This window comes from Acanthisitta chloris, unplaced genomic scaffold (genome assembly GCF_000695815.1).
Source record: "Acanthisitta chloris isolate BGI_N310 unplaced genomic scaffold, ASM69581v1 scaffold15466, whole genome shotgun sequence".
NCBI lineage: Eukaryota > Metazoa > Chordata > Aves > Passeriformes > Acanthisittidae > Acanthisitta > Acanthisitta chloris.
Window position 1 is genome coordinate 17948 of NW_008679891.1, and position 27098 is coordinate 45045.

Consider the following 27098-nt stretch of genomic DNA (forward strand, 5'->3'; position numbering starts at 1 on the left):
AAAAAAAGTCCCCTCATTTTTTCTTTGCAATCTAAAAAATTACCTGCCACATGCAAACTAGTTCAAATTACCCACCTCAAACTCACGCCGCTTTTCATAAATAGGGATGATCAGTTTGGAAACTTCAGAAATTGTTTCATAACGCTCTGCTTTCCACAGGCCATCTACACACTGCTCCAGCAGCTCCACCAGGACCTCCTACGACAGCAAGCAGATAGGTGGTCACAGTCAAAGTCAGAAGATAAAACCATTTAAACTTCAGATAGTTTATCAGGTCCCAGGATAACTAGCCACAGTTACCTAAGTTTAAATCCTGTGCATTCCTGGCCTCTCCAAAGGCATTCTAAATTTTAGGGAGGAGAAAGAATAAGAAAAAGGACAAGCTATTTTTTGAAAGTTCATTCATTTGTAGCAAATCATAGCACAATAGCCAGCAAGTGCATCTTGGTTATTTAGCTACCTGCCCAGGAGCATGCCAAAATTCTGGGAGAGTATGGAGATGACAGCACTGGAAGGTGGAGGTATATATCTACCCAAGGAACATGTGTGCACTAGCAGTGGGGTGTGATGCTCAAGCCTAGCCTTGATGAATGAGCAGCTGGGCTGCAGGGCCACCTTGCTCAGCCATGTGGACCACCTGATGTACTTGTACAGGGATTGTGAGACTTCATGACTCATGGGTGGATCTACCCACGTCCCCAGTGCCCTGCTGTTGTTTCTGTGTTGTTCTGTTAACATCGTGCCCAGTGGCACAGCCCTAACTCAAGGGAGACCTAAGCTGACCTCTCTCTCAGCAGAGACTGACTTGCATTTTGTCTCTCCTTGGAAATATCACGCTCTGCTGTGCTGGCCTGCGCTGGTAGAATTAGCATTTGCATAACACAGCAAGCAAAGGGTGTGGTGCAGCTTTTTCAGTCTCAGTGCTAGAAAAGCCTTTCACAGGAACAAAGAACTTACACCAGTTTTAGCTGTCTGAATCATACACAGAAAATCCTTCAGTGCAGATTTCTCTTGGGAAATCGCTGGGGAACAGTCTTCCTTACAGATGTGAGTGCACAACTAACTTGTTGGAACTGACATGAGCAAAGTCTAAAACTAAATCCTAATCAGCTATCAAATATCTTGTAGTCCATACTACAGGGCCTGACCTCACTGTAATGCACATCCATCATCCCACCATCTTCTTTCATTGCACCTTCTTCATCAATGTTGGGAGTGATTTTCCTGAAGGCAGTGCATCCACTGGGGAAGAGTTCTGCAGCAGACAAAAGCAAATGGATTAATGGAATAACATACCTCAAATGTGTCATGCTGTTGTGTTTTAACCTGAGCTGGCAACTCAGTACACTGAGCTTCTCATTCACTGCCCCCAGCCAACCCTGGTGGGATGGGGAAGAGGATCAAGGGTAAAAAAGTAAAACCCGTGGGTTGAGATAAGAACAGTTTAATAACTGATACAAAGTAAAATATAATAACAATAATATATATATATAGAGGGAGATACAAGCACCGAGAAAAGCAAGTGATGCACAATACAGTTACTCATCACCTACTGACTAATGCCAGACCCATTCCCAGACTGCAATCAGCCCCACTTCCAGGGATCCCCCCCCCCAGTTAATATATTGGGCATGACATTCCAAGTGTGGAATATCCTTTGGCCAGTTCAGGTCAGCTGCCCTGGCTATTCTCCCTCCCAGGCTTCTGTGCAGCTCCTCACTGGCACAGCATGAGACACTGAAAAGTCTTTGACTTAGGGTAAGCACTACTGAGCATCAATGTTATTATCACACTAAATCCAAAACAGAGCACTGTACCAGCTACTAAGGAAGAAATTAACTCTATCCCTATCCAGCTATTGCGGGAGAGATGGTGGCAGGCAAACAGCGTTGCACACTCCTAGCAGGAAGCACAGTTATGTACCCCAAAACTTTGAGTAGTTCAGCCTTTACTGAACCCTTCCCAGCCTATGTATATGTAAAGAGTGCCAGTGCCAGAGATATCTCTATGTTCAAACTTCATTTGATATTCCTTTGGATTTGTTCCTCTTCCAGTTTAGTTCTCCTTTACTACCAGTTGTGGTAAGCAGCCTCTGGGGTACAAATAACGAATTGCCAGCTTTCAGTACCCTCCTCTCTGCAGCCATGTGAAATGTGTACATGCATCAGAAGAGCAAGTCCTGATTTTTCCCACTTAGTCAACACCAAGTACTGAATTTGGAGGGACTCCAAGCCTCCCAAGCAGTGCACTGAAGACCTTTCCAGCCAAGGCAGTGCATGTAATCATCTTTTATGAAGCCTTAACTTGCTGAAATGTTAAGGGTCTACTTCAACAATTAATCCCTTACATGGAAATGAGAAATGGTGTCCATATATTAACTGTGGAACAGATATTTAAAAGAAACCCTGCAATGTGGTGCTGCTTGAGACTGCATGAGTCTGTCCTTCCTTCCTGTTTTGCTCTAAACCACACCACTCTCCTTTTCTGATTGTTCTTTACATATGCATATACTTAGGCTATAAGTCTCATTTTTTGACTGAATTTTGACTGCTTTATTCTATACTTTTCTGTACTGCCTATATTAATACTTCTGATGAACATATTGACAGTCAGTTTTTAACCCGGGCTTCCCCTGGGGGCACATTTCCTAATGTAAAATACAACTGAACATTTAAACTGAGACATGATGTGTCAGTTCTTATTTCACTCAGCACCATGCCATCACAACTGACAAAGCTGATCTGGTCAGCCTAGTAAATATCTGAGTATGAATAACTGGATTCCTTTCTTTAAAGATACTCATCATCATCTAGCTTTATCCACTGCATTGTTTTTGTTTCTAAAATAATTTAACAAATTGAGAGAGACTAGTCTTCAAAAAGATTCCAACATCCACAAACCCATCACTGCATCATTTCTCCTGTGCCTCCCAAACAGCAGATACTTACTTTTCCTGTGCAGAAATTCTGCAACGAGGGCTGCTACGTGAACATAGCACATGGCTGCCTGCAAAGTACAAAAGGAAAATATTAAAATGTCATCTGTAAATCTGTCTTGTTGTGCACCATGCTCTTAATTATGTGCATTACCTCTGAAAAGTCTCCGTTTTTTACATGTATCTTTGCCATGCTGTCCAGCCACGTTTTCCGGAGCTCTGGGGTACTTGCATAAGACTTGGCTAAACTGTACTGTAGATCTATCAACATTTCTGGATCCTTTTCATGTTCTTTCATTTGAGCTGTAGCCATAAGCACTGTGCGGATTCTCTTTGTCAAATCTTTGACTTCGGAAGGAAAAGCAGTTGCCTAACACAGAACAAATCTAATTAGAAGCAAATACAGGCTTTGCCAAGGAAAGACCATCGCTACCCTTTCAGCCAACACTCCACCTACTGCCAATCTGAAAACGCTGAGAACACAGGAGATAAGACTAACTTTCCCCTACTAACTCTCACTGCATACAGTGTACACTGTTTCCTATGCAATTATAGGCATTTCAGTCGTGGCATGCACAAGGCCCATCTCTCCAGGTAATGTGCAGGATGTCAGGTTGGCTGCTCCCATGCTACAGTGAGGCTGGTACTCTGGCATCCTGAGGAACTGGCATGAGAGCAACACAAGTGCTCCATGCATGCAAATGTCCCTGGATGGGACCACAAGCCATGCCTCAAGAACTTTTCATGTCATTCAACATCTGGCTTGTTAGGCTCTGATGTGGTCACTCTTCAATTCCTAAATCACCAAAGGCATTTGTAGAGCTTCCCACCACAGGAATGTAATAAAGAAACACAGGCTTGTCTGGCCAAGTTGTATAACCTCCAAGGACAGGGCTGCACAATGTTCTTAGGAAATAATTTTTTTCTTTAAGTAAAGTTGGAATTGCCCTTGTAGCAACTTGCACACATTGCCTCTTGTCCTGCACTCCACACCTCTGAGAAATGTCTGACCTCCTTGTCTCTGTAACTTGCCTTTCAGTAGTGGAAAGCAACAGTTAGGTTCCCTCTCAGCTTTCTCTCCTCCATGATGAGCCTAGTTTACATTCCTTCTCCTCGGGCTCCTGCTGCCTAGCTGTCACTGTGGCTGTGCATGGCATTTTCTCCAGTGTGCTGAAAATTATCTTGTACTCTTGCACTTACACAAATACATAAACTGGATATAATGATCATCTCACGATGTAAATTACGAGCAGCAAAGTATGGCTCAGTGAAACCCTACATCTGTGTATAGAAAAGAACTGAGGTTTTTGCCAGATGTATCCTAACTATACATTTGCTAGATCATAATTAAACACCTAATGGAGGTTCCCATTCTGCCTTTAGGTCATAGGATAATCACACAACTGTAAAAACACTTCTCATTTCCCTCTATCCTACCTTGGCAGCTACACTGTGTGCAGTGGAGCAAGCTGCCGCAATGATACATTGCTCAATGTGTTGGGTACAAACTACTAATTCTAGCACAAAGACAGCCAATTATTTTCCAAAGAAACACAACCATTAATCTCCATGAAAGAGTACTTTCTTAACATTAATGACACTCAATTAATTAGAATTAATTCCTGCTAATTATTACCTTCAGGCAGCAGAAATACCAGACCCTCCCTTGTCATTTCTTTCAGAGCTGGAAGTTCCTGGAAAGCTCTTTGGATGCCCTTACAAATTGCACACTGCAAAGCATAACCCAAATTGCCAAGCTCCCTCCCGTTGGTGTGAGGCCTCACGGATGGAGCATGACCTGCCTAAGCAGCTGGTCCTACTCCTGTTGGCATAATACTTGTTTACTGAGCAAGCACAGCTCACTACGAGCCTATAAATCACAGTTCCAATCATTATGCTTACCCTTAAAAATGCTTTCCTTCCCAGAGTCCATCTCCAGCCTTACATTAATGGTTGATAGCACATGATGGGATGCAACATCTCCAACTCACCTTCATAGGCCTGTCACTGTTTGCAAAGTTGTTAATGATGAGCAACGAGTCCTGAAATCTTGTCCCACCGCTGAGTGCCACATCTGCTATTAACTGGCTCACTGCAATTATAATCTGTTGGGACAAGGTGGGGGCTTTATTTAAATGAGCCCTAACAAAAGAGTTTTATTGTCACAGTTAATGCTCATAGGAAAACATCACTTCTTTCCCACAAAGCAAGCAAGAGCTGGTGTTGTGTCTTAGCTGTCACATCTCCCAAGAACAAATTCTGCCTCAGAGGACCAAACTGCATTGCTGGACAGAACTAACAATCCCTATTTGTATGTTAGCCACCTTCTTCCATGAATCATTACAACCCAGAGGGTATCTGTTTGTCCCACTAGGTATCTAAATTTACTTCAAAAACCATCAATGCTGTAAAAACAGCTCCAGGGAAATCCTTTCGCCTGCCTCAAAGGCAGCTCTTCTTGCTGTCCCTTCCACCCTATCCCAGCCAGCCTCTGGGGCAGGGATGTATTTTGTGTCTGAGATTCCAAAAACTCAACAGCTTAGAGTACTTGATGGCAGTGTATTGTACCCAAAGGGCCCTGGGCCAGTCACTGGAAAGAATTAGACAAAGCCTGAAAAGCAAAAGGATTTTTCTCCACGTAACCACAGCAAGATCCTCTGGAGATATGAGGTGACAGTTATATTGCTATATCTGTTCATTAAATCTGAGGCGTCCTGCTCTCTAGCTTTTCTGCAGTCACTGACCTGAAGATGTGTTCTCAGAAATGTTCTCCTTTTGGTGAACTCAAAATTGTTTCTCATCAGGAGATACAGAAGAGCAGAGGCTTCATTCCTTGTAGAGGACACCTTGGAAGTGCAACACTTCAGGATCTCATAGCAGAGGGCAGCACACATGTTCACCCTTCCCTTGAAAAACGCTGAGGGAAACTTCACAAGAGACATGCAAGTATTAGAAAATACACCACTAAATGGCACCCACAGGGCTCAGATGGGCAGGGGTTATGGGACAACATATTAAGCTCTAGCCTGGATAGCCTCAGTCAAACTGCCAGAATTCTGAGCCTGAAAGTACTTCTGGGAATTAATTTGGCGTCTATTTCTAACCATGTTTCCTAGAGGAATGTGAACTTCGCTGTCATGCTTTTTGGGGATGTGCTTGCATACGTTCATCTAATTCCTCTTCCAACAATATTTGGGTTTATTGGCAAATTCTCACCCAACTGAACAGACAGAAGTTTTATGTTCTTACAAAAGCCATAAACACCTGCAGTGGGGCAGGGAGGTCCCATGGACATTCCCACCAAAGGCTGTCATCTAAGACATCAGGAAATCCACCAGAGCCCTCTCAGGAGCCTGACCTCACTGGAAAACATGATCTCTGACACTCATGCAGCTATTTGTAAAATGACCCCCCCCAAAAGCCTAAAATCACATCTATGCACCCTTAGGAATGCAAACAAGAGATCGAGAGCCTAAAATACAGTGACCTGCCCTGGACCCCCAGGCAGAGCTAACTCCAGGGAACAGCAGGAACAACCCAAGCCACAGTGTGAGCTCCCTTGGTCAGCAGTGGGGCTCAGAGACCTGCAGCAGGGTGATGAGAAGCAGAAGGGGAAGACCAGCACCCTGGTGGCAGGTCTGTCCCCTCACCAAGCCCTGCTTCTGAGCACAGCTGTGGGGGTGAGCTCGGCTGTGCCTGGGAAGCTGGAAGGCTGCAGTGGTGCTCTGACTTGGTGAGCAACAGCCTCCATGCAGGGCTCACTGGAGCTGGGGACTGCTAGTGCATGTCTGGCTGCAGTCACGAGTGGTGCCAGTGGGGAAGGGGCACCACACTTGGCTTCCTTCCACCCTGACCACAGTGAGCTGGGTGCAGGGAAGCAAAACAAGGAAGGGCTTTGTGCTGGCACGCAGCCTCCGCTGCCACCACAGGGAACTGCTGGAGAGGGGTGATGCCAACACCTCCTGGAGGGAGAGGAAGCTGTTCAGGCATTGCACAGCACCACTCTGCTCCTTCTGCTGCAGCTGGCAACGAGCTCCAAAAATGGGAGAGAGGAAGAGGCAAGTAAGCATCATAGTAACGCAGGGCCATGAGGATCTTGTGTACACTCAGGAACGCAGCTCCTGAGGAGCTGCTGCCCATTGTAATGCAATCCTTCGCCCAGGGTGAGATGTGGTCATGCTCAGCACTGGGTTTAGCCCAGAGCTGGCCACAGCTGTGCGACTGGGCACGCACAAACAGCACACAGGCACCCAAGAAGATACGGCTGGCACTTGCTCTCAGCAGGGACATTGCTTGCCTGCAGGGGCTTCCCAGAGATTTCCAACCCAATGCTAGAGAGAAAAACCTTGCGTGGGAATCTGCTGCAGGAGAAGCCCTGTGCGCTCCCCTCCACACTGCATCAGTTCTGGAGGAAAACCTGTGCCCTTTCCACAGGGAACCTGTGTCCCTTTCTGGAGACCAAGCCCAGACAGACCTGGCTCCTCGTGCCAGGTTCAGGGCAGCAGACCCATGGCTGTATGCCTGCTGGAGATCCAGCCAGGTGCTGCCTGAGGCTCCACAGCTGTCAGGAGAACAAACACACTGTGAAGAGTGTGAAACAGCCTGTGTGGGGATGTGTGCGCACTGTGGAGGAGCCCATCTGATCCAGCCCTAATATGATGGATCAGAGCAGGAGTCAACATAGCAAACAGCCCCCAAGAGAGGCCTCGGCACAAAAGGGACATGAGGGCAGGACATGGGGTTTCCATCGCTCACATCCACGTGTCTGAGCTGCTCTTCAATGCAGACCCCTCCTTTGCCCATGTGTTTCTTTATAACCATTGATTTAAAGACCATTCCCAAGCATCTATCTATGTATTTATGAATGTATTTACCTGTAACTGATACTCTGAAAAGAAGGATTCAGTTGTCAAGCAAACCTAGAGCATGCAACAAGAACAATCTAGCTTTTGCTGCTTCTTTCCAGCTGGTAAAACAGAAACAGCTTTCTTCTCAAATTTCCAGCACACATGATTCATTTTAAAACCAAAAGCAAAGATGCAAACAATTACAGAACTTTTTTGTTCTTTGCATTCTTGCTAAATTTCTTCCTTTTTTAAAAAAATTTTAAAGAAAAGCCTTTTGCCTATCAAGTAACTAGATTCAATGCATATTAAAGCTATTTCTAAGACTTTGGGATTGCAGAATAAATCTCAGGAGTATTTTTCCCTCCAGCAAACATTTGCTCTGACCCCAGATAAGAGAGGGATTCTTTTCATTGTAATTATAGCTACAGAAGTCCATAAAAATGACAAGTTGTCCATTCTAGCTATGTCAAAGTTATAACTCACTCTCGCTTTTCTTGAAGTTATGAAGTGCAGTGTTTGTACTTCAAAATCAACTTGAGGAAAACATGCCATCCTTGTACTTGTCATGAAATGCAGTGAGCCCCCCTACCCCAACCCCAGCCACTTTAGGCCTTAGAATAACCCTTGAGAGGACTTAAAAGGAAGTTTGGGACTTGTGTGGTTATGGAGTTGGCAAAGAAAACACTTCCTTATAGATACCATCTAGTGGGCTAGTATCTTGCTTTTACAGAAGCAACATATGTCCTGTCATAGGGGAAATGTGAGAAAATAGCTGAAATCAATCTTTCATATCTTTAAAGACTCATGATGTCAAATTTCTCATGGATTCAGGCTGGCATTAATCCAGAAAAACAATCCCACTGCCTGTCCTTGCAGCAGCCAAGCATGCAGCTTGCCTTGCTGTCATCAGCATTCTGGAAAGCAACTGTGGAAACCCCTGAAGGTCTCCAGGCTTTGAATGCTGATAGTGAGATCAGATTGAGCAGGTGTGCAGGTTTGGCTTCACGTTTAAGAAACCACAGAAAACATGCCAAGGAGGCAAGGAATGCCTCTTATTTGCTATAGGCACAAACCAAACATTTCTGGCTAAACAAACTTTTGACAAGCAATGGGAAGAGTGGGGTGTGTGCATATCAGCAGCAGGATGGATCTCGAGGCTAAGCAGACCACAGGCAAGTAGAAAACTCAAAAGAAAGGTAGAGAAATAAACATGCATTGGACTCTGCAGAAAAACTAAGTGACTCCTGCCACTGCCAGTTGCCAATCTAGCAGGCTTTAAGAAGCCCCATGGAAAAAACCTTGTAGGAGACCACAATGTCTGAAGCCAGACAGGGAGTCAGCAAGACTTCTGCATTTCTGCTTCCCATGTGTTTGCTTAGCACAAGCCAAAATTCAGCCCTAGACTCATACTAGCTCTTAGCTTTGCTGTGGGGTTTTAGCAAAATGTGTACAGCACAGACTTTTTTCACCTTTGAAAAACAGTTTAGCAGTCTCTTTGTTTAATCAGACCTTGCTTGGCAGCTAGTGCCAAAGTTCCTTTGGAAGTTACTCTTGGCTGCTTATCACTCACATACTGTGCCCTGCCTGGCTGCAATCTCCTGCCACATGAATTTTCCTCATTGATGAAGTGTTGTGTTCAAGTGATTTGAGAGGTTTTAATTCATTTTGAATTTATGATAACCATGCACTTTGGAAGGAATGGCATTTGCATGTACATTGGGTCTTGAAAACCTGCTTTTGAGAAGCAGCAGGTTTTGACAAGCATGAAGGGAAATGTCAGCAACATCATCAATCACTGCTCTTTTGTGCTTAGCTGTGGCTTTGTCACTGCTTGAGTTCAGAGGGTTGAACAGCCTTGCTGCCTATCAGGGCTCAGAAAAGTGTGGAAAGGGGTTCAGCAAGTACTACCCTCTTTCAAATGCAGTGGGTGAGGGGCTGCCTGTCAGTGCAAGGAGTATTCAAGCAATAGCAATACTGGCAGTTCAGAGCAAAGATTCAAGCACCAGCTTTAGGTCGAACAGATACCAACCTTTGTGACTAAGGCAAGTGAGGAAATTCCTCACTATTTCACCTTTTGCTTCGTGATAGCCAACAAATAATAAGTAACTAGAGAACTTAACCTGGGCTGTTTTTTAAATGAGTGAAATTGTTTTCTAAAATGCATCTCTAAATATCTCCAAAATATTGGTTTAACAGGAGTGTAAGCACACTGGCCTCTTCTGCCATACCTAGAAGTTCTCCTGCATCCTTGTGTAGGAGGATACCCATGTATTACATACCTTGCTAATGAAAGCTCTGAGAGAGGCAAACACATGCTTAAGGGCTGCTTCTGACTGCCCATTTTTGAGAAAAGCCAGATGAATATCAAAAACCTTCTTCATAAGTGGATTGTGGCCATCATTACTCAAAAGCTGGGTCTGGAAAGCAATGAGAGAATTTACTTTACAGAAATGTTGTGCCTGAAGCTAGAAATGACAGAAATAATTTTGCATAATTAATCACATCAATTCTTAAGCCAGATAAGGAATAGGACCTTCAGTAAAATATGCCTAGTAGATGTGACAATCACTACAAACTCATGGTAGTTGGTCAGAGATTATTTTAGCAGAGAATAAAACAAAAATATTTTATCAATTTTGCATCACTAATTCCAAAACCTAAGTCAATAATCTGTACAACTTTCACTGGTTGCCTGAAGTTATTTGAAATAAAACATGCTGTTACCAACATAATTATCACACTATTCTTTTCCATTTCTTTTTATTCATCTTGAAAAGAGTTTCATTTGCAGCCCAAAAGAGAGAGAGGGGAAAAAAAAAGACTATCACATCTTTTCACTGGATGGATTCATAGCTGTGGTTACTTTCCTCGTTTCCTGCCAAGTTTTGCCAGTTTGCACCTTCTGGAGATATGGCACAATAGAATTACTTGGGGAGGATTAATACAGTTTGGTGTTGGTCAGATGGCTTGTGTCTGCTGCCATCCTTGCAGCCACTGGCCATGCAAGCAAGGATGTGGATGTCCCATATCAACAGGAGATCAACAGCCCCTATCTTACTGTCAGTCCAAGCAATCCTTCGGCTGGCTCAGATTTGTGTTTTGACACCTTGTACACACCTTGTCACAAGGTAAGTTTAAAAATCCAAACTTTCAAACTCAGCTCACTTACTCTGGCAGTAAGAACAGCCAGAGCCCTGTGGCTGCAGTGCAGAGCCCACTCTGTGTGGTAACACTGTGTGACCATAAAAGTGAAGCAGAAGCCCATTAAAGCGGAAGGGAATCCAGTCTATCCTGTGGTTTCAAAATCACACTGTTTTGTGGTTCAGCTGTATTCAAAAAGGCAACTGAGAAAGTCAAGCAAGTTTTAACCCTTGCATTGAAATCCTTTTGCTGTTACCAAACATCTAAGGATTAATTTAATGTATGCACCAGGATGGCTTTTTGGCACTAGAACAGAAGTAGAGGCCATGATGACCTTTCTTTTCATGTTATTCAATCCATCTAAAAAGGAAATTATCATCGTGCTCACTCTGAAATGCTGTTCTTGTGACATTATACAGACACTTGGCTACACGCAGGATTCCTCCAGCCACACTTTGGGAAGAGCATTCCTGGAACAGTATTTCAGTATTTTGCTGCCAGCCTGGGGCTCTCTTCACCAGAGGCTTTGGTTCTTGTAGATGGTCATAACTGCCAGGAATGTGAGTCATTATATGGAGGAGAAGACTTCTACCTGTGGTACTGGTCCTGTCTACACTGGTAACCACAGCTAGAATGCCTCAGCCCCACAGACACTCATGTACAGCAATTCAGAGAAATCTGGGCCTCACTTCTGGGTAATTTATGGTAGATAAGAGTGACCATTCTAAAAATGTTGGACCTCCATTTCCCTTTCCTCTAATCCCTCCTTTCTACATAGGCACATTTCCTCTTACTCTATTTTTGTAATACCTACAGTCATAGTATAACATCCATACAAATTTCTCCGACCATGCAGTTTTTAAGAAATGCCAAGATTGTGTAAGGGCGTAATTACTCTGAGACACCATGAAATATTCAGCTTTTTGGAAAATAAACAAGCTGCAAATGTGAAAGGCTTTACAAAAGCAAATCATTCTTCCACTCTATGAGAATGGATCACCAAAATCCACACACATACAGAAATACAGCACACTTTTCTACAACAGTTTTGATTTCAGTGCTGACCTTGAAACTCTGAGTGAAAAAGGAGATGGTGTCCAGAACTGTCAGGCACACTTCGGTGGCAATATTGCCCTCCAGTAATGCCTGGTGCACAATATCTGCTTCTGAGGTGCCTGCATCTGTGGGCAGAGAGCAAATCAGGAGGAAACAGTGTTAACACTCCAGCTCCCAAAAAACCCCAAATGTGGATATAGATAAGATTCTCCCCTTGCACTTCACTAGGTTTGGGAGATGAGGCAAGAAAAGCAAAATGCTGAATTTGCCAGCTCCATTCAGAGAAGCTGCCTCAGTCTGATGCCAAGCAAGAAAACCAATGTCAATATTTCTCTTTAATATCCCTGTCTTTAAAGCCAGACAGAGGATGAGGTGTCCAAGTTGTCTCCACAGCAGGGAAATAGCAAAGTGCCTCAATGGGACAAAATTCTCCCACGTGGAGAGGCTTAGAATAAATTCCACCCCAGGTCTGTGCAGAGCAGCTGTCCTGCCTGCCCTGCTCACCACCCAAACCAAGGCATCACCTGCACACACAATCTGCTAAGGAGCTGACCCAAGACAGGGAAGAGGAAAAAGCCAGACAAGTCCTAAGTCCCAGGGATGATTTTTAAGGGGCTGGCTTAAATGTCACCCGTCTAGGAATGCTGCAGGGAGGAGCAGTGACCACTGTAATTCTGTAGAGTTTGAGTATCCGGGAGCAAGAAGCAGCAAATGGAAAATGGCTACATGCAATTTTCTTCAGGCTAAGACTCCACAGACCTATCTGACTGCTGTACATACTGTGGTTGAGCGTGAAGGAAGTGTCCAAGCTGCCCAGATGCTGGAGCCGCACCCCAGCTCTGCTGCGGAGCGCTGGCATCGTCTGAGACTTCCTATCTGCTCCTGTGTGCTTGGATAACCAGGCGTCATGCACCCTGCAACGGGAAGCAAAGCCTGGGTTTGGACCAGCAGCAGTGGCCACAACACTATAGAATTACACAAGGCACCAGGATGGAGACCTCCTCCCTCCAACACACTAATCTGGTTTATCCTGGGCATTCCCAGTGGGACCGACCAGGCTATGCTGACCTCGCCTGCTCCAGATGGCCCTAGAGCTACTGCAAGAGCAGTGCTGCTGCTCAGGAGCAGGATGCAGCGTGACTCGTGTCTCACCTGCTGACAGCTGTGGGGGACACTGCCAACCTGCGCTCGCCTGGGCCTGGGGATCTCATGCAGGAGCTGGAGGGGAGGGAAGGGGCAGGATGCTGAGATGAGGGGACCCTGCTCGCGGCATGGTGCTGAGCAGAGTCCCAGCCCCTCGGGCTTCCTGCCAGCTGGGGTTTGCCCAGTGTGGCTGTGCACGTGCCCTTCCTGCCTCGGCTGCGGCAGGGAGCACAGGGACAGCATCTTAGCACCAGATGGCAGAATGCAGTACCTGGCAATATTTCTCTTCCCCACGTATCTGAAGTGAAATAAACACACCCTAGAAAGAAAAGGAAATACATATATGTTACAGATCCTGCAGATCAGGAACAATCCGGAACATTTAAAATCTACCCTGTCCTTGCCTGCAGACACACTCCTTTGTACATGAGGGTTTTGGTCTACATATAAAAGTCACTTGACATCATACCCTTGGTTTCCAAACCCTATGGCACATCCCTGTCTTCTCACCCATCTGTTCCACCAAACCCACTGCAATGTGGAGGCTGTGCCAGTGACAGCAGGAGGGTCTGCCAAGAGCCCTCCTTGTTCACACATGGTGGGACACAGCCCAGACTGACCATAGGGCACTGCCACTTCACCGTGCTCCCTCAATACACACTTGTTTCTCCTCAGAGTGAGGAAGAGCATTTCATTACAACCTGGCCAGGCAGCCCTAGTGCTGCACAGGACAGTGCATGCCCTGTGGTCTCCTTCTTGGCTGGTACTGACTGCACAAATGTGCAGTGTTTGAAAAGCAGCCTCATGATACTCACTCCAGAAGCAAAAGAACATTGATCAGCTCTTGGGGAGAGAATTTGTTCCAGTAAGCTAAAAGAGTATCTGAAAGAAAAAGAAAAACAAAAATCTCAAAAGGTTACCATACAGACCAAAACTGCCAGTGACAGTCCCTTGTCTTTCTGGCTGCCCAGAGTGAGCAGGAGCCACCAACCTTCAGAGATCATCTTCACAATGTAGAGGTAGCACATCAGAAGTGTCCGGATCTCAAACTGGTCCAGCCGGCTGCACTGTGATATGCTGCTCCTCATGGAACTTCTGCGGATCTATTGGGACACAGATGTGATGTGAAGGACTGTGGTCTTGGTTCCCAGGCTGTGCCTGAGCAGAGCACAGGGCCAGATGCTGGGCAGCATGGGCACAGCAAACCCGGCACATATCAGATGGGCTGGAATTCTCCTGCCCTGCCACAGCACCATGCTTTGGAGACAGCTCTTCCTTTGGAGTTGCTGCCCATCCAGTGATGAGCAGCCTGGAAATCCTGGGCACATGACCAAATGCTTCTCTGCCCAGAAAAAAAATGTTTGGATGTTTGGGCAGTGAATGATGACTTATCCAGCAAAATGCATAGCAGCTTGCTTTCACTTCCCCTGCTCTCTGCAGCATCTAAATGCCCCAACTTTTTTTAAGACAGTTCTTGTAAAAAAAAAAAAAAAAAGTTCAGTGGCAGTCACAGTTTAAAGCAAGAATCTAACTTTCTGTTAAAGACATACACTTCAAAATAAAATGTCAGTTATTACAAACCAAGGACATTTCAGCTGAAGAACTTTTTCCCATTCCCTGATTTTTTGAAGTGTTTTGATTTTCCTCCCACTTAGTGATTTAGGCAAAATAAGTGAAATCCTGCAGATTAGTCAATTTATGTGGGAAAGGCTTGGCCATTGTGTGGTGGGAAACATGGCTTCTACAGTTATATGAATTTTATTTTGCATCTCTGTGCTCACTCTCTGACAAATGGATACGATTAAGCCCTAAGCAGGATGCTTTGCCTAAAAGCTGTGCCTCACATGTTTGGAGAGAGATCCACAGATCTTATTTGTTGTTTATTCAGGGACAAGCTGTAGACATGAGTCATAATAAAGCAGAAACAAACACTCAGTTTAGAGTTGGAGATGTGGTGCTAGAGCCAGAACTTTGCTACTGACCATGCCAAATTTTCAAGTCAGCACACAACTCACTCCAGGGGAACAGGCAATGAGCAACATGTCTGTCTCTGCAGAGCAGCGTTGTGCTCCTCCACGTGGCACTGCTTTTACATAGATTCATAGAAATTCATAGAATCATAGAATTTTAGGGGTTGGAATGGACCTTATGGATCATCTAGTCCCATGGGCAGGGACATCTCCCCACTAGATCAGGTTGCTCAAGGCCTCATCCAGCCTGGCCTTGAACACTGCCAGGGTCGGGGCAGCCACTACCTCCCTGGGCAACCTGTGCCAGTTTCTCACCACCCTCACAGTAAAAAACTTTTTTATAACATCTAACCTAAACTTCCCCTCCTTCAATTTGAACCCGTCACCCCTTGCCCTATCATTGTGATAGGACCACATGGGTTTGTGGATATCACATTCCCTAACAGAAAGGCTGTTTTCAACGACTGAGAAATGCACCTTCAGGGCACAGAGGAAGACATCTGGCCATGGGGGAAGAGCTGAGCTGCAAGTGATAACGCTTCCTGCAAACCCCAGCAGCAGCAGCACTGAAGCACATGCTCAGGGCTTTACTGAACAGTTTGATAGTGATTCATGGAAGGAGAGCTTCAAGGCCCCACCTCTCCTAAGCATGTCAGCACACAGCCAGCAAGAGCCCAGATATTCTCTGCCTGGCTTATTGCAAGGGCCAACTTTTAAAGTGCATCAATGATTCACATCATCCCAAGACAACTGGAAAGCACCTTGAGGAAAACCAGGACTTGGTTTGCACAAATACCTGATTTCTATGTGTGCAATCTGCCAAGAAGAGAGTACACCCTGTCTGAATAGTGGGGTCAGAGCTCTTTGTGGCATAACCATGGTCACCTTCTGCAAGTTTGGGCCTGTGGTTATTAGCCTGGGCTGGTTTTCTTACAAGCACCTCCTAAGTCACTGGCCATCTCACAGCACAGAGCTTTGCGTCCCAGACATGCGTGGAGAAGAGTTCCCAGCACTGCACTGGGCTTTGGCCAGGCTCAGACCCATCCACACACAGAGAGCATGGCTGAGTATACACAAATGCACCATGGGAGCAGAGAGTTTCCACACAGACTTTGCCTTCCATCTTCAATAAGTAATTTGTGAAGAGTTCTATTTTTGGCTCAGAGATGGTTTGAACAGGGAGAGCATACCAGACCTGTGACTCTGACCTCCTCTGTGAAACATCAATCTGTTTGTTTCCAGACAGAGATATCTATATGCTGGCTTTGGAGAGGGTTACCATGGGGAACTCCTTTTCCCTCCCCCTTATTTAACACAGCCCACAGACTGGTGAGCACTGTTCTTTCCAGCCCCGGATACGTTACGTTTTCACTCTGATCCGGAGAACTCGTGGCCCCCTCTGAGTTCAGGGATCCTTTTGAGTCCTCTCGTTTTATTGCATGGCCATTTGGAAGGGCTGCTCCACAGGCTGAAAAGAAACACCAGACCCCACAATTAATCCCTCAGCACTGGCACTCCACACTGCAGCACAGACAGCAAGTGTAGGACACGGTTCAGACAGCACAGATGGAGCTCGCCAAAGCTCCATGTCAAAAGCTGGAAAAGAACAAATCTGGAAAGGACAGTTGAGTTGACACCACATCTATGGAAAAGCAAACAGACTCTGCAAGGTCCTTCAGGAGATGACTGTTTCAGGTTTGGAGTGATGGATTTGGTGCTTTTTGGGGCTGGTAACAGTCATGTTAAAAGTAAATGGGAAATTTAGAAAAAAATGGGTAATTTAGAAAAATGACTTTACCTGGATCTTTGTCTGCAATCAGGCTGGATCTAGTTGAGGGGGATGGAAAACTGCACATTAATTCATCCCTGGATGCCTGTAAAGCAATATAAGGTTATTGTGACCTATGGAAGATAACACCTATTCTCTTATAGAAGAGAATAAAGCAATACGAAAAGGCAAATTAGAGCAGTTTTAAAAAATAACACAGATGAAACAAAAATCTATTTCCTTACTTCCATAAGAAAGAGATGAAGGACTTGGGGAGGAAGACAAAGAGTAACAGAATATATTTAAGTAAGTCATAGCAGTGTGTTCTCTTTTTTTTCCCTCCATCATTTGAGTTGAAATTTTGAATTGTTTTTCTCAAATGTCCTATTTGTTTCTGCCCCAAATAAGGAGGAAAGGCTAGTCTGCAAGGTTAAGGCCTCTTGGGAACCACACACAACTCTCAGGCAAACAGGCAACTCTCCAGAATAGCTGCTGGAGTCCGGGGCTGGGTCCTGTTGCAACTTGTTGCACTTGGAGGGACTTACCTCACCTCACGGCACTGTACATACCATACAGAAACATGTTCAACATGCTAAAAACAGGGGGAGAGACACTGTACCCAGTGCTACACCAAAGTCACAGGAAAAAACAAATTAAAAGAAATAAGCATATCATGGGGCTGTAGGGAGAAGAAAAACACGCTTATTTCCAAAGCTGAGCCTGGCTACAGGCAGTGGATGTCACACAGGGGGTGTGTGGGGAGAGCAGTACCAAGAAGAAGGACAAAGAGGCATCACTGGGCTGTACTCACGGGGCTGGAGGCAGCTGCACAGGAGTAGAGAGCCTCACGACTGGCCACTCGCTGGAGGTTCTCCAGGAGAACCCCAAACAGTGGCAGGTAGAGCTGAGCGATTTTTGCCTGCTGGTTCTGAAAATGGGGAGAAAAATATAGCTAAGAGCCCAGGTTTCCAACAGAGTGAAAAAGAGAAACTCCTAAGCCAAACCACAAATATCTATATCTGTATTTACACACTTTATATGGTGTTTGAGGACATGTGTTGGTTTGGCTTCTCATCTCCACTTCCAGGGCTGCCAGGGATGAACTTTGCTTCCAGCAACAAGTTTAGAACATGCAGGAATTTTGGAAGCTAAATAACATTCCCAGTTATACAGGATGTGTGACAAACCAAATCCTGGATTTCCTAACTCTTTAACTGGCACTTCACTCACATAGCTTGATTTTTAAGTGCAACACTCAGGAGTAATGAAACAGAAACATTTGCTCCACACTTGTTGCTGGCTATTGCTTCCAGTCAGGAATTCTCCATAGCAAATGCTTCTAGTGAAAACAGTTTGTAGGAACAGATTAATTTGGATTAAGTGATACAGATCAAAAATGGTCTGGTTGAGATTTTCTAAATGGAGGGGTCTTTTACATCCAAATCTTTTTTTGTAAACATTTATTATTCTGGATTTGACAGATCGGTTAAAAAATAAAAAGAAGAGATTTAAGGCTTGCAAATTGAATGGAACATTTTGAATGCTAAAAGAATCTTCTTCTGATTCAGTACAGCAGAAGATAAAAGAAATCTTGAAAACACTCATGGGTTGAGAAAGCCTTCTCTCAGCCATTGATGGAGCAGGAGTTTCCTTCACTGGAGCAAGACTGTGCCAACAGACCCTGCTACATGCAGCCCGTCCTGCCCATAATGTCATTTTCTGCTTTGGTGTCTCTGGACACCAGCTGAGCATCCTGCCCTGGCTCCAGCAGTTTCCTGGTCACACAGCCTGGAGCACAACACATGCACGAAAATCCCATGGGACAGCTGTCAGCCAGGTGGAGTTTCTGAGAAGGCAAGGAGAGTGCCACATGCCAAGGGGGCAGACAGCTCCTGAGTTAGTGTGAGGGGTACCAGGCACCCAGAAGAGCAGGAACACGCTGCCTCTGACCCAGCCCTGACAGGGAGCTGGCAAATCTCTCCTGAAATATCAAGTCTTGCCAATCATCATGGGCTGCAGTTTTGTTTCTAGGCTATGTAAATCACCATGGATCCTCACTGAAGGAGAAAAACAAGCCCACCTCCCACTCAGCCCTTCAGACAGGCAGAGAAGGGAGAGAAGAGGAGCTAGCTCTGGGCCCATGAGAGCTCCAGGCATGTTCAGGTCATTCCTCCAAATCTTCATGCTAGGAAGTTAACCACGTTCCCAAATAAAACTCAGGAATGCAGCACACTAAGAGCAATTTGAGGACTTAACTCCAGAGAGAGGCATGTTTTCAGGCCAGAGTAAGGACAAGTAGTGTCTGCATAGGTAGCTGGAGACCTTGGAGGGCATATGTGTCAGTAGAGAGCAGCACCAAAATACAACAAGCCCATCTCCAGGCTCTTTCAGCATTACCACATGCTGAGCCTCTGACCTAAGAAAGCTGAGAGCTACCCAGTGGAAATCCAGCATCCCATGAGAATCGAGATCCTTTCCTCTGAGTCACTAATTAGGAAAACATGCAGCTAACTTGTAACAGAGATAGCTCTGTTTCCTGATTATAGCATATTAATGCAGGGGATGAATTTAAGCCCAAGACCAGAACATTATTGATGTTGCTTAATTTTGTTGAATGACCTATTGGCTAATGACACTCTCAAGTTTCTTAACAGCTTAAGGTTTTATTATCTAAATATTCAGTGTAAATAAAAGGGCTGCAATTATCTAACTGCATTGTTTGTGACCCCAGATCATTTCTCAGAGCTATTACTGGCATACCATAACTATCAGTTATTTACAATAGCTCCCGAAAAAGCAATGAAAGTACCCTTGGTGCACCATGCAATATCTAAAACTCTGATGTGTGGGTTTTTTCATAAAATTCAGCAACATTATGTTAAAAAGCCAACAAAACAGGCCTGACCTTGTGCTGATATCTGTTGTCGAAGGCATGTTTGATCAAGAGATTTTTTAAGACTGAGATGGCTGTGTATCTGATATCATAGTTGTCCTGCAAGGCAACAGAGGCTTCTCTAAGAAGCATCCCCACCAGGAAATGATGCCTGCAATACTCATCAGTTAAACTGTATTCGAGATTTACATCTGAAAGAAACAGCAAGGCCATGGTTAAGGGAACTGTTCAGAGCAAGACATAACAGTCATGTAAACCACAAAAAGGCGAGTGGTGTTCATCACTCTCCTACAGTGCACTGATATTTCAATAAAGCCTGAACTGACTATACAGTTTTCTCCACCACTGAGTTAAGTCATATCAAAGAGCTTGGCATCTTCCATTTCAGGCTGTTCACAAATTTAAACTCTCACCATTTCAGCAACACTTGAAGGAAGGATTTCTGCAGCGTGATGCTTTGCACAGCTTACCTCTCCAACGAGTGATTTGTAAAATCAGAGATGGATGAAATGGGGAAAAACAGCACAACTTACTGCCTGGGGGCTGCTTTGCTCCTGCCTGGGGGTTATCCTGTAAATCCACAAAGTACTCAGGCAGTGGGGGTGCCAAACTCCACCAAGCAGCACTGAGCATGGGAATGGGCAGAAATACTCCTGCCGGGATGAGGGATGCAAAAGTGGACACCATACCAAGTGACCACTACTGCATCTTCCAGCAGTCTGCACAGTTGGGTTGTCCAGCCCCTCTGCAAGAACTGAGGAGCCAGGGAAAGGCTCCAAACAGCTGCTTGCAAAAAAAAGTGAGATTCCCTTAGCTTCCCACCAGCAGATATTGAACACTGCTCCTTAAGAAGCTGCACTGACTGTCAGGAGAAAGGCAGTTCAGTAGCTAATCACCTTGGTTAACCTGTAACCCCATATATCATGTAGATTTGGGCTAACCAAAGGAGAGTCTCCAAAAGGATAAGGCATCACTACCACTAGTATGCCTGGACAGCACAGCTGGAAAGCAACAAAGACACAGATTTTGGTGCAGGGTGTGTGTGCACTCAGGCTGCTACCAATGACTTTGTCCTGACACCATTACCTCTGTCAGACAACCCATATACCAAATTAGAGCTGCCACAGGCACTGTTTGACTGTTGCTTTAAGCCTCCCAGAGGGATAATCCCACAGCTCTGTGTTCTTCCCCCAGAGGGTTCAAATCCTCAGCTCAGACCTTTTTATGAAAACCCCACAGGTGTGAAAGTTTTTCTGTGGTAAGGCAGGGTGCACACACACAGCTTTGAAAATCCCAGCCGAAGGGTTCCAACAGCTCTGTGTCTGTGAAAGATATTTTTAAGTTCACTGATTCATAAATAGCATTTACTGGATTGTGAAACTGATTCAGAGGAAAGAGAAAGTAATTTGGAACATTATCTAGCTTTCATTGTTAGTCACGTTAGGAAATGCTACTTGTCACACATCAAGGTTATTTCATTAGTTGAATGCAAGCTAAATGATTGGCAGGTGCATATTTAATTTCACATTAGAGGATTTGGTGATTCCAGTTGGACCTACCTACTGAAGTGAACCGTTCCACAGCAAATGAAAAAAAAAGCTAATTCATGTGCAAAAAGAAAAGGGACAAATAAAAAGACAGCAAAAATAAACAGGAATAAGTAATGCTCTAAATCTTGGAGAAACAGGACAGTATGTCATGCTCTCATTTTATTTGTAGGCTATCGCTTAACTCCCAGCTCCTATCAATCCCTTGGGTTCTTTTTTCATCGCAAGATTGCAAAACCAATTGTGTGCTGCTGGCTGTGGGGCCAGGCTCAGGGCTTGCTCTGGCTGATGTCTCCAGGTGAGCCAGCAGTGACACAGACCAGCAAGCAGCCCAGCATGAGCCATTTTAGAGAAACTGCTCCAAGATACAACACTCCAACTCAACAGGATGTGGTCACAGGGATGTGCTCTGACAGCATGCCCAGCAGAAGCTCTCTCTATCCACCTCCCTGGGGGCTATACCTTCTCTACCCAGGAACACAGCAGTAGGGGTTTGGGCATGTCACCTCTCTTCATCCAAGTAAGCTGATAAAGAGGTGAGGCGTGCCAGCAGGGTATCTCCTTGCTGCTGTGCACTTCATACCTCTCCATCTCTGATCCCACTGTCCCCTGGAACCACAGGCCTGCCCATAAAACCAGACAAGTTTACAATGGAGATATACCACTACATGCCTCCACCATGGCAGGCAGAGCTCAGGCACCACCATAAAGACACTTCTGCTACCTGAGGGTGGGCTGCTCTACTGCCAAGAGCGGTGTGTGAACCTCAGCTGGTAGATCCCAGACACAAAAAAATAGAGGAGGAAGGATGAGCTGCCCTTACAGCTTTTCAGTTTAACCATCACAAATGCAAAGGTCAATGTTAACCAAGAAAGAGCATCCTTATGTTATCATGCCACTAACAAGCAACATAGAGGTCCCATGGATGTGTTTTTATCTGCTGTTTCTAGCAGTAGTCTTTGTTAAATTATGCCAGACAAGCAGTCAAACTGATGTAAGAGATTAGCAGCTGGTCCAGAAAGCTCTGAGCAGTCAAATATACACTAGAATAAGAAATACTTCAGTTACTCCTGCTTCTGCCACCTGTGTGTATGTGGAACCACTTTGGGACTTGTATGACTGCACCTGAGCACAACCAAACATCCCCTTGTCTCCATCAGAATAAATCATACAATCATAAACCCACTAGGCTTTCACACAGGGGAATCCCAAACCTCACTCTCCTCTTCAGTACTTACATTGGCCAGGCTATTAGCATCTATCTAAACCTGGCAATCTTTACTGTATTTGTCTTGCACAGAAATTAGGACCCAGAGAGAATGAGGCTATGTCTGTAGCACTCACTGGAGGCTGGCAAGGTCCACACTGCCACTGGTAGCAGAGCTGCAGCCACCCACACTTGCGCAGTGCCTAAGCCCAGCCCCTTGCAAACCCCATCTAACCTGTGGTGAGCAGCTTCAGGACCAAAGGGGACACAGTGTGACAGTGACAGCAGTGTGGATATGTGGTGGTGCCACAGTACATGTGCCCTTGGTATGGGCTAAGGGCTGGCATGGGCTCAAGCTCTCTGCTGGCTGCCTCCAGCCCAGGTTTGAGTACAAGCTCAAACACACTGTGCACTGCTGTGCTCTTGTTCAAAATGAAAGCAGAAGGTAACCTAGATCACCTTCTGGTGGCCACAAATAGAGCTGGCAGCAGAGCAGTGAGTTCAGTCTGTTCTCCTGTATCTCCATTTTCTACAGCATCCACCCATGAGACACCCACTTCTCGGGGGATCATGACACTTGTGAGAACAAAGGATGACACTTACACAGTTTGTGTATTTACTGAAGCATGGGCAGTTTCTTTTGGATGTTGTTATTGATATTACATGCAAACTTCAATACAGGAAATACTGAAAAGCCTGACTGCATTGCATTCTGGAGCAAAATAGTGTAAACCTGCCTGAAAAGCATCTTGTCCTGAGATTAATGCAAATCAGGCTAACCAGGACAATCATTTCCTTGACACCAAACCAAAGTCTACCTGGTCAGAAGCTGTCAAAACTAACGAATTATGGCTTTTTAGCCAGTCTCTTGAGAAAGGACATACCTTGAACTCTTTGCAGCTTGGGTTTGGAAAAGGTCATCGGTAAGTTCAGAGGAATGTAGTGCTCGTGGTTGCAAATGGTTTGAAGAAATTCAAACTTGTATTCAACCAGCAACTGAAATTACAAAAAGACAAATGCAAACTATGTGTTCAGTTTGAGCCATGTGCTTCCAGTTCAATGTGCATGTTCCACATGGATTGGGGAATCTAAATAGCATTTGGTCAAACTCACTAATAACTGGCAAATTTTTGTGTTGTTCCCCTAAATGCATGCAGCTGTCACTTGGGACTTGTTTAACTTTTTCATCCAGATTATTAACTAATCTCTCCTTTAGTTCTGACTCTTTATATTGCTTTAAAGCTTATCTGGATATAGGCTCTTGGCCCAGACAAAGAGGTCTCTGCCTCCAGAAGTGTCTGCAGGAACAGAGTAAAAGGCCTGCAAGAGTCATGTAAAATGAACACTACAGAGTTTTGACTGACAAAATATGTACAGCTTCAAACCACCTCTCAAGAAACCTAGTACTTACCTTAGGGTCTTTCGGGCTGAATCCAGAAATGTAATCATTTATCAAATTAAAAACAAATCCTCTGTCCATAAAGGTCAAACAACGCTGGAGAAAAAATAGCAACATGTGACAAATCATTAAAAATTAAAGCAATCATCCAAAATCCTCTCCATCCTACCAATCTGCCAGCAGCCAGATTTGATTCTCCAGGCTGCTGCTGACTCTCCAAAGCACACTTGATCTTGTTTCCCTGAAATTATTTGGATGACCTCATTTAAGTCTCCAGTGGACAACAGAAATATTTAAAATAAGAGTACATGTATTTCAGGTTTTGAACAACTGCTAGACATGACTGAAAACCCTAGCTAGCATATAGAGTGTCATAATGTCCCTATGGAAAGAAAAAGTTTCTTTTCTAGGGAAGCTTAGTCCCTCCAGAGTTTTTACAACTGAAAAAAACAGATGAGAGAAAGTACAAACACAGTTGTTTGCTTGCTGAGTATCGCTCATTGTCTGCTAGGTTGTTCAGTTGTTTTACAAAATCCTGGGAGAAGGAAAGAAACTGCTGACCTTCAGGAAGTTAGCCAAGCTAAAGTTGACGTTCCTGGACTCCTCTGGGATCTCATTATAGCGAATGGTCACGTGAGGAATGATGGCAAGCAGCAGTGAATGCAGGGCGTGCTGGTAGGAGTCAGGGAACCTCTGGCCTCTGGGCAGCTGAAACCAAAAGCATGTCCTAGCTCAGTGCTGCAACCCAGCAGCTGGGAAGAACTGAGCCCAGCCACAAGTTCTTTGGTTCTTCAGCATTTGTTGATGTTGTTTCCTAGCAAAACAGTGGCCAAAGAAAGCACTGGCTGCAACTACAGGAGGTAGTAGATCTGGAATTTTTAAATTACGATTGAGAGTGAAAAGGGGAAGAAGGGAAAACTAAAGGGGAAAAAAAAAAAAGGGAAAGCTCTGGCTAGCTGTTCAGCTTGGCAGGGATCTTTTCTTAAATAATTACATAGTTTTTCAGAAAAACCTTTGGAGGAGAGTTAGTTTATGACAAGTCTGTAAAGCAGCATCGACCAAATTTATTTTTACCTTGATTTTGTTTTCTTCCAGCAAGTACATTGCCATGGACTTTGCCAGTGCTTCAAAGAAAAACCACGAGTACTAGAATGAACAAAGAATACCATTACTTTTCTCAGCAGGACTGAACATGACTGACATTCCCTGACTATGCTGGGGAATCACCTGTGTGGGAGGGAGAGCTCACTTTCAAATGGCATTTTGTAAGAACAGCTGTATTTGTGCAGTTAGCTTGGCATGGGTGTCTTTGGATCTGGAGATGTCCTGCCAGTCTTGGGGTGGGAATAGATCTATCCCCTCTACACTCCAGTGCACCCTGCCATGATCCAGCACAGTTTGGGGTGCAAGCCCTGCAAAAGCCCAGAAAGGGAGAGCCTGCCCTGAGTCACCCTTCACGTGTGGCTTCGGGAAGATATGTAAAACTGGCAAAATGAACAGCCCTTTGCTGTGTCCTGGCATGAGCATTAACACTGCCACGTTCCCTGCAAGAATTCATCTCTCTTGTAAGAGGAGAATCTCAAGAATGTGGACGTGAGGAGCTGCCCTGGTATCTTTGCTCCAGCAGTGGGTTTGGATGGTTGAAAGTGTTGGGCTTTATACCAGACACCGTTTTCCTCCCCTCCACCCTTGACAGACAAGTACTGTCAATACTTCACCTTGAGTAGCTTATTGATGGCTAGAAAATCTGCTGACTGCTTCAAAATTGTGGCCATGGAAAGGACCAGGATTTCATGGGTCATCTTGGCCTGTTTGACGCTTGGTTTCTCAGCTCGGAAGACGTACTGAGGCAAGCAGAACAGTGTCAGCAGTGTGCCTGCTCCTGGCAGGGAGTTTTGAGGAGTGGTGTGTCATGACTGACCTTTATGAAGGAGCGCAAGTAGTGGTCTAGACCTTCTTCATGGCACTTGGACACGATGTGCAGAAGAACCCTGGGGAGAAATGTGGTTTGTGTTTAGCATGCAAGGTGAGGACAAGTTCTTCCAGCTCATGAAAACAGACACTATGTGTCCTATCCTGCTCAACCTCAAAAGCCTCACTGCTGGCATGGCCTGATTAGCAGAAAGTCAGTACTTGGAGGCCAACACCCCTCACAGCTCCTGTGGCTGCACTGCCCTTGCCACAGCACAGCTCAAAGCACTCAGAGCCGAAGTGGCCAAAGCCACTTTTGTTCTGGACCAGGTATTGCCCAGACCAGCTAACGTCAACACTCAAGACTCCTTGCACAAGGAGGTGAGACGGAACATTGTTGTTACAATCTGATACCCTCCTGCATCCCCTGAACTTAATAATTATGGAAGGCTCCTTTTTTACTGAATTTACATCATATGCTCCTTGTTACGCACATCAGATTATTTTGGGCTGTTGCCCTGCAGTTCAGGAGGGTCAAGCAGACCATGGAGAACATGCCAGCCCTCTGGAAGCACTCCCAGGCGGCTGATGAATGCAGCAAGAGCCAGGTTTCTCCAGCCAGCACTGGGGATTTACATTCCAGTTCCAGCCAGAGGGAACAACAAACTCTTGCACACTGTCACAGACCCCCACAGGCCAAACCACGAGGAGGAGTTTACAAGCCATTTAGCAGATAAAATAGGTTTTAAATTCCACTGCAAAAGTCTGATGAGAAAACAATTGTCACTAAACAGAAAGCTACTGACAAACTGAAAAGCATCAGGCCAAGCTTTGAAAAAAATCTCTGGAAATGAAGGTGGGAGCTAGTCACCCAACAGGTACCTGGGGTCACCTGTTCCCCTGTCCTTGCCTTCTGGTGATTCAGAGTGGAATTACAGTGCTCCACACAGGAGAAGTCCCCACAACCTGCACCACATAGTGAAGGAATGTGACTGCAATAGGCACCACATCCTTGGGGGACCAGGGATCAAGCCCTGCATCACTATGGACCAGGGGTCAAGGTCCACACCTCAGGGGGACCAAGGCTCAGCTTCCAACCTCCAATTTCATGGGAGTAGGATGCTTCGGGTACATGGATGCAGGGTATCCAAGGAGTGGCATCCAGCAGCCCCCTTTGTGCTGCAGCACATCGCCGAGGGACGTTTTAGCGCATCCCTCTGTTTCGGGGGCAGGGTGCAGGTCCCTCGCGCCGCTGTGCCGCCGCGGGCCGGGCCCGTGCTG

At 45.3% G+C, this 27098-nt stretch overlaps 1 protein-coding gene across 1 annotated transcript in view; it reads right to left on the reverse strand.

Annotated features, from left to right (window-relative positions):
• DOCK11 (dedicator of cytokinesis 11) overlaps positions 1 to 27098 on the reverse strand; it is a gene marked incomplete at its 5' end in the record, with an annotated part of 62618 nt that overhangs the window by 10140 nt on the left and 25380 nt on the right. Inside the window, 22 exons of the mRNA XM_009077516.1 lie at positions 76 to 198; positions 1149 to 1255; positions 2949 to 3006; positions 3090 to 3305; positions 4927 to 5040; positions 5680 to 5862; positions 10062 to 10199; positions 11989 to 12104; positions 12760 to 12893; positions 13394 to 13441; positions 13938 to 14004; positions 14114 to 14225; positions 16457 to 16560; positions 16891 to 16966; positions 17672 to 17788; positions 19766 to 19944; positions 23392 to 23503; positions 23919 to 24002; positions 24468 to 24614; positions 24981 to 25052; positions 25625 to 25750; positions 25828 to 25897. Of these exons, the coding sequence (XP_009075764.1) occupies positions 76 to 198; positions 1149 to 1255; positions 2949 to 3006; positions 3090 to 3305; positions 4927 to 5040; positions 5680 to 5862; positions 10062 to 10199; positions 11989 to 12104; positions 12760 to 12893; positions 13394 to 13441; positions 13938 to 14004; positions 14114 to 14225; positions 16457 to 16560; positions 16891 to 16966; positions 17672 to 17788; positions 19766 to 19944; positions 23392 to 23503; positions 23919 to 24002; positions 24468 to 24614; positions 24981 to 25052; positions 25625 to 25750; positions 25828 to 25897 (2503 nt within the window). The remainder of the gene's footprint in view (positions 1 to 75; positions 199 to 1148; positions 1256 to 2948; positions 3007 to 3089; positions 3306 to 4926; positions 5041 to 5679; positions 5863 to 10061; positions 10200 to 11988; positions 12105 to 12759; positions 12894 to 13393; positions 13442 to 13937; positions 14005 to 14113; positions 14226 to 16456; positions 16561 to 16890; positions 16967 to 17671; positions 17789 to 19765; positions 19945 to 23391; positions 23504 to 23918; positions 24003 to 24467; positions 24615 to 24980; positions 25053 to 25624; positions 25751 to 25827; positions 25898 to 27098) is intronic.